General features: G+C 35.9%; 1 protein-coding gene across 1 annotated transcript; it reads left to right on the forward strand.

Annotated features, from left to right (window-relative positions):
- The first annotated feature begins 1,388 nt into the window (after positions 1–1,388).
- On the forward strand, positions 1,389–1,751 carry LOC149132897 (uncharacterized). The gene has a single exon (XM_089361313.1). It carries the CDS (start codon positions 1,389–1,391, stop codon positions 1,749–1,751), a length of 363 nt encoding a protein of 120 aa, XP_089217439.1.
- The last annotated feature ends 5,609 nt before the right edge of the window (positions 1,752–7,360 follow it).

Consider the following 7,360-nt stretch of genomic DNA (forward strand, 5'->3'; position numbering starts at 1 on the left):
CTCTGTGTCGTTCTGAATCTGTGTGTTTGTGTAATCGCCTATTTTGTACATGTTTGTACTTCTGTAAACACGCTCTTTGTAAATGTTGACTTCTTACGACGGCTCGTTAAAGACATTCCCGACTGATTTGAGAAACTAGTATCAACGAAATTCTACGTAGAAGTCACCATTAGTAAGAAGAAGAAGAAGAAGAAGAAGAAGAAGAAGAAGAAGAAGAAGAAGAAGAAGAAGACAAATAATCAAGACAAATAATGTAACCGGAACGAATAGATTGATTAAAGCCTGCATCAACTATATAGGAAAAAATGTAGGCCTCAAACCAAACCGTAAATGTGGGAATGAAGAAAAAGAACCTTGGTGGAAATGAAGAATAAAACAATCAATGAACGAACAACGAAAACATATCAACATCTTAGAAAGAAAGAAAAGAAGTGAAATCAAGATGGAGGAGAAATATCAAGAACTAGAATGTAGAAATAGGATAAAGAAAAAGGGGTTAAATGTGGTTCTTGAAGAGCTGAAACAAAGATTGCAGGCTAAAGCGACAAAGATCAAGAGATATGACCATGGAATTGAACAATATAAATCAATAGATTCCTCCAAGACCACAAAAGGGTTTATCAATAGCTGAATGGAAGGATTAACAGCAGTAAGAGACCAGATGATGAAGAAAGTAAAATATTTTGGAGTAACATCTGGGATGATTAAAGAAAGCATAACAAAATTGCTAAAATGGTGAAGGAATTAAGGTCGGAAAAATATGAGGTGAAACAGAGTAATATTAGAATAACGATTGAAATAGTAACAGAACAGACAACGAATATTCCAAACTGGAGATGCCCAGAACCGGATGAGGTACAAGGATAATGGCTGAAAAATTTCCCAGCACTACACAGAAGGATAGCCACACAAATGGATAAAATGATCAACAATGGTGTACCAATCCCAAAGTGGCTGACAACAGATAAAACAATTCTTTGCCAAAAGGATCCCAGCAAAGGCAATGCAGTGGATAATTGCCGGCCTATCATGGAGAATTACAGGCCTGATGTGGAAGCTGATGACAGGAATAATATCTAATTATGTGTATAACTTCCTGGAAATGAATGACAAACGGCCAGTGGAACAGAAAGGGTGCGGAAGGAAAAGTTGAGGGACAAAAGACCAACTCCTGATAGACTGATTAGTACTGAACGACTGTAAGAAAATACCTACTAGTCTGGGCCTTGATCGATTATAAGAAATCGTAGGACATGGTTCTCCATTCCTGGATTTTGGAAAGTCTTGAGCTGGTACAGGTATCTGATAACATCAAATTTTATTAGGAGATGAATGAAAACTAGAATACAGAGTTAACTTCATGTAGAAAATATTTGGCGACGTTTAACATGAAGAAAGGCATATTTCAAGGAGATAGCCTATCACCATTGATGTTTGTGATTTGTATGACAGCCCTCGCACAGATACTACGGAAAGTGACATCGGGGTACACCTTGAAATGTGGAGGAAAATTAAATCATCTGTTCTATATGGATGATTTTAAAATCTTTAGAAAGGCCGAACGTGAAATGTATGGCCTAGTTTCAACAGTGCAGATATTCAGTAAGGATATCGGAAAGGAATTTGAGACTAAAATGTTTGGTATGCTTATAATACAAAGAGACAAAGTAATGTCGTCTGATGGTGCAGAGCTACCCGTCAGCGGGAAAATCAAGCATAGGGAGACTAATGAATATATCTGGGGATTTTAGAATACGACAAAATCAAGGAAAATGATAAGAAGGAAATCTCTTGGCGAGAATATCTCAGAAGAACCAAGTTAATTATACGAAGTGTCCCGTGAAATCCTTCAAAGTAGAGTAAATCCACTTTGATTAATTATGGAAAGTAGACTCAATAGAAAAAACACAAAATCAGAGCAATCAACACACGGGGCGTTTTCTTAATGCAATACGGCGCAGGTGTTGTTAGGTGGACAAAGAACGAACTTGAAGAAATGGACAGGAAAACTAGAAATGGGAGGACAATTAACAAGGAGCTACACCCCAAAAGCGATACTGACAGACTGTATGTGCCCGGAAACAGGGGTGGAAGAGGTCGCATAGGATGCAAAATCTGTATTGTCAACGAGAAGAACAGTCAGGGTTGGTACATTAAGCAGCAGAATGAATCTTAGCTTGTTGCTGTTAGAATTAACAATATAATACCTACCGAAAATGCGATGCACCTACAAATATTTATGAAACGTAATGAAGAAGAAAGAGTAAATAACTGGAAAATGAAATCACTCCATGGGCAAAACCTCAGAGAAATCGAAGGAAAAGACAAACCAACACTTAGGGATGGCTAGGTAAAAGTGATTTGAAAGGATGCACTGAGGCATTGATATGCAGCGACCAAGAACAAGCTCTGAGACCTAATTAGACCAAGTTCCAAATAGATAGGAATAGCAAATCGCCCCTCTGTAGGATGTATGGCAGCAGAAACGAAACAATCTTACATATTGTGAGTGTAGCAAGCTGGACCAAAAGCATTACAACTGGAGGTACGATAATGTGGTTAAGTTCGTCCACAGGAGACTATGTAAAAAGTGCGGCCTGAACAGAGCACGGAAATGGTACGAACATGAACTAGAAGGAATCACCGAGAACAAGGAACATAAGATACTGTGGGATAAGGCGGTGAGCTGGCAGAAACGTTAGCACGACGAGCGAAATGCTTAGCGGTATTTCGTCTGCCGTTACGTTCTGAGTTAAAATTCCGCCGAGGTCGACTTTGCCTTTCATCCTTTCAGGGTCGATAAATTAAGTACCAGTTACGCACTGGGGTCGATATAATCAACTTAACTCCTTTGTCTGTCCTTGTTTGTCCCCTCTATGTTTAGCCCCTCGTGGGTAATAAAGAAATAAGATACTGTAGGATTTTGCCGTCCAATGTGACTGCCTACGCGAGGCTCGGAGACCAGATATTGTGGTAAATAGAGGAAAGAAGGAAACCAAGATCATAGATACTGCAATACCTGGCGATGTAGGTATAAGTGACGAGAAACTAGAAAAGATTGAAAAGTACAGACTACTAAAAGACGAAATTGCAAGAATGCGGACTATGAGGAGAGTGTCTATCACTCCAGTAGCTGTAGGGACACTCTGAGAACTAACAACCAACTTCGAGAAATATGCTAAAGAAATCAGATTTGACATGAGAGTAGAGCAAGCCCCCCAAAAAACTGCTCTGCTGGGGACAGCTATGATTTTGAGATTCGTACTTGGATGTTGGATGCCGCCGCCACGATAATTAACAACCAAGTACCAAAGCTTATAATGTGCGGAAAGAGACCCTGTGAGACCTCCTACCGCAGGCTGCTGTCCGTTCTCACAGAATCTACCAGAACAAACAAGACCGAATGTTCTGAGAAGTAAAACAAAATAATAAAAAGAACAAGAAAAAGAAGAAAAAGAAGAAGAACAACAACAACAACGATGACGACGACGACGACAACCACAACAAGAACAACACTAATGATAATTATTATTCATATTATATGCATTTATGTAGGTATCAGCAGCGCCGCCTGGCTAAGGCTTGGCTACTCTGCATTGACAAGGGGCAACACCCTGAAACTAGTCTAGTCTGCAGATGCCAAACCAGCAGGGGGACACTATATATATATATATATATATATATATATATATATATATATATATACACATTAGATTCTTCTTTATTTGGCGATTCTTTTACAATGAAGACCTGCTCCCTGAATGTTGGAGTGCTGAGCTTTAGACCACGAGATTTTGCGAGATATTCTTATGCCTGTAGGTGCAATATATTCTTGCGCAAGCATCGTTTCACTTTTTTCTAATTCACTCACCTGAAAAAGGAGTAACAGCGGCATGTGTAAATAAATTGTTGATGGTCTGGCGTCTCGTTCAATTGAAGTAATGTGTTCTCAGTCTCCTAAAGTATAAAGAAAACCGGATTAGCTTTGATCTCATGGCCCAGTGGACTCAATGCAGACACCTTTATTCAATCAGTAATTTTACCGAACCCCTAAATTTTGTAGCATAATGGCTAAAAACACAAATGCCACAACTTTTAAGACCGGTGAAAACTTAAATATAGACACGTACTCAGTCACACAGATACAGATATGCGTATAAATATGCACGCGGTGGCATCTTACACAGTGTTTGTCTCCCAAATTCCTTACATGTGCACTGTCAAAAATATCCATCAATATACAGTATTCAAAAAACCCTCGAATTATATATCATATATTTTTAATTCAAAGGAAAAACAACAGAACTTTTTCTTGAACATTGAAACTGTTCCAAAAACGAAGATATAGGAAATGTATTTTTGGTTGTGATTTTTTTTTTTTTTTTTGCGGTCTGACATCAATCACTTCAAGTTTAAAGCAACTTAGAAAAGTAGATTAATAAGTAAACATATGAATGAACGAATTTAATATATAAACATACGTACGTTTATATATATATATATATATATATATATATATATATATATACATATATATATATTTCTATATATATATATATATATATATATATATATATATATATATATATATATATATATATATGTATATGAATATATTTATCTATATATATATATATATGTATATATATATATGTATGTATATATATATATATGTATATATACATAAAGATATATACATACATACATACATATATATATATATATATATACATATATATATATATATATATATATATATATATATATATATATATATATATATATATATATATATATATATATATATATATATATCAGAATAAAACAAAATGAGAAACATTTATTCTTCAAAAGAACCTTGATAAAAGAACATATATAAGCCAAAAGAGAAAGCATATATTAGAGACATTTTACTTCAAATATTCAATTCAGTATCATAAGATAGAGCCTGCGGGAAATCCAGATAGTCGTCTTAGTTCTCTATATCACACTACTAGTGAAGGCCATCTTAACATCGTTATAGATCCCTAGGCCAATCAGTGTACAAGACCTTATAGTATTATTTGATGGCAGGTCACAGCATATATAAATTAGAACTGGGTTTCTAGAACTGTGAGCCTCCTGGATAACTTTCCAGTGTGTCCATGCTTTAAAATGGCCCTGCTACCAGTGTAATAGATTCTGCTTCAGTTCTTTCATATATAGAATAATTGCTGGTCATAACTTTGATCTTTGCGACTGCATTCTCCATATACGATTCAGCAAGTTTTTATACAATAAGGTGAACTAAGTAAACGTGCCTTGCAATGCATTAAGCCATCTTTAAACCGAAAGAACTCTTATCATCAATTGAATGCAAACCCTTGTAGCTGAGCGAATTTCATCGCTGCCTACGTCTGATCAACCGACATATCGCTATGTTTTCGAAGTAGACAAACAGACCTTTCATGATATTTGAAATATTATCTTCAAATTTTTCAAACATGGCAACAATATTTTGTTGGATAACAAAATATAAATTTAACAGCACTTGAGTTATAATTGTTCAACACTACTATGGCTTTGTGGAGGCGCAACGGCCCAGTGGTTAGGCTGCGGACTCGCGGTCATTGGATCGCGGTTTCGATTTCCTGACCGGGCGTTGTGAGTGTTTATTGAGTGAAAACACTTAAAGATCTACGGGACTCCGGCAGGGGATGGTGGCGAACCCTGCTGTACCCATTCACCACAACTTTCTCTCACTCTTACATCGTGTTTATTTTGTGCCTGTAATTCAAAGGGTTAGCATTGTCACACTGTGTCACGCTGAATATCCCCGAGAACTACGTTAAGGGTACACGTGTCTGTGGAGTGCTCAGCCACTTGCACGGTAATTTCACGAGCAGGCTGTTCCGTTAATCGGATCAACTGGAACCCTCGACGTCGTAAGCGACGGAGTGCCAACAACAACACTATGGCTTTAAGAAATATGACTTGCTATATTTTTCAATAAATGTAATACTCATTTCTACATGAGATACACACCAAGCGACTGTAACTTTATGGTCAACCCAAAGGTAAAGAAAGCCAAAGCTATGTTATGAAAGTCTTTCTCCAAGACATCTCCTGTTAGTTTCTTCGTCATAGAATTAAATTTCAACGGTATATAATAACGTTCAACAGTTCTAAACTTATTGCAAATATCGACTACCCACAACTGTTACTACGCTCAGCATAATAAATTTATTTTGCGAAATAAATAGTCAACCAGTTTAAGGATAAGAAGCAGTATGTTCTTAGTGATCAAATTCTATTTACTCTTATGTCGGCGTCCTATTCTTATTAATTCCTGAACGTGTTTGTAGTGGACAAAACTGCAAACAACAAATTGAACATAGTTACCAAACAGCAATGTTGAGAGACCGAACTTGTGTCTACAATACTTGCAAAGTAAACATTTTTAATTATACATCTACACATGCACTTACATCGATATTTCAACTACGTACTCATTAAGTACGAAACAGTAAACAGTATACGAAACAGTATACGAAACAGTATATATATATATATATATAATCCTTCGATTTGGGGTATATAAATTAAATCTAAATTGCCCTGACTTGAATTTGAACCTATGAAACTCCGACACCTACTGTGTCAGTTATTTCTACTATCACACTGAGAACGAAAATAGTAAAAGTGTATATTCTCTCTAAAGGTTGTGCTTCTTGCGGCAGTAAACACAGAAATCTGATCAAACTGAAAATAAGTTACATAAAATATAAATATGTGCTGCATATGTAAATATTATGTTAATAGCAATTTGCGTGTTTAACAGGATTTCATTTTAACACGTGTGAAGTTTTTACGCCAAGATATTGACATGGTGGAAAGTATAAGTGTGAATAAAATTATGTATTTATGGGAAAGGTAAATAAAGCTATGGAAAGCCAAAACTATTTATTCTGTACGAAAGAAAGGAAATAGATATGAAGCATTTCCTGCTCTCTAGTTAGGAATTATTTCAAGTCTATAATTATTTATACGAGTGTTTACATAAACAGGTGACCTTTAATATAGATAGAAACAGCTATGTGTGATATATGAATTCATAACATGAATGCCTTGACATCGTCCCACTGTAGTAGTTACAAATTTTCATACATTGATGCAGAAATAAACATGCACATCGCACAGAAAAACACTGAGATATGTTCAAGTATTTTTCTAGACACGGGCGTCTACAAACATACAAAGACATCGTACACATATATACTTTGTGTGAGTGGTGTGTATGTGAGTGTGTGTAGTGTGTATGTGAGTGTGTGTGTAAGAATATACAAATACATATACACACATAAATATATACATTAACATG

Source organism: Octopus bimaculoides, chromosome 13 (assembly GCF_046866305.1).
Source record: "Octopus bimaculoides isolate indiv1 chromosome 13, ASM4686630v1, whole genome shotgun sequence".
Taxonomy (NCBI): Eukaryota; Metazoa; Mollusca; class Cephalopoda; order Octopoda; family Octopodidae; genus Octopus; species Octopus bimaculoides.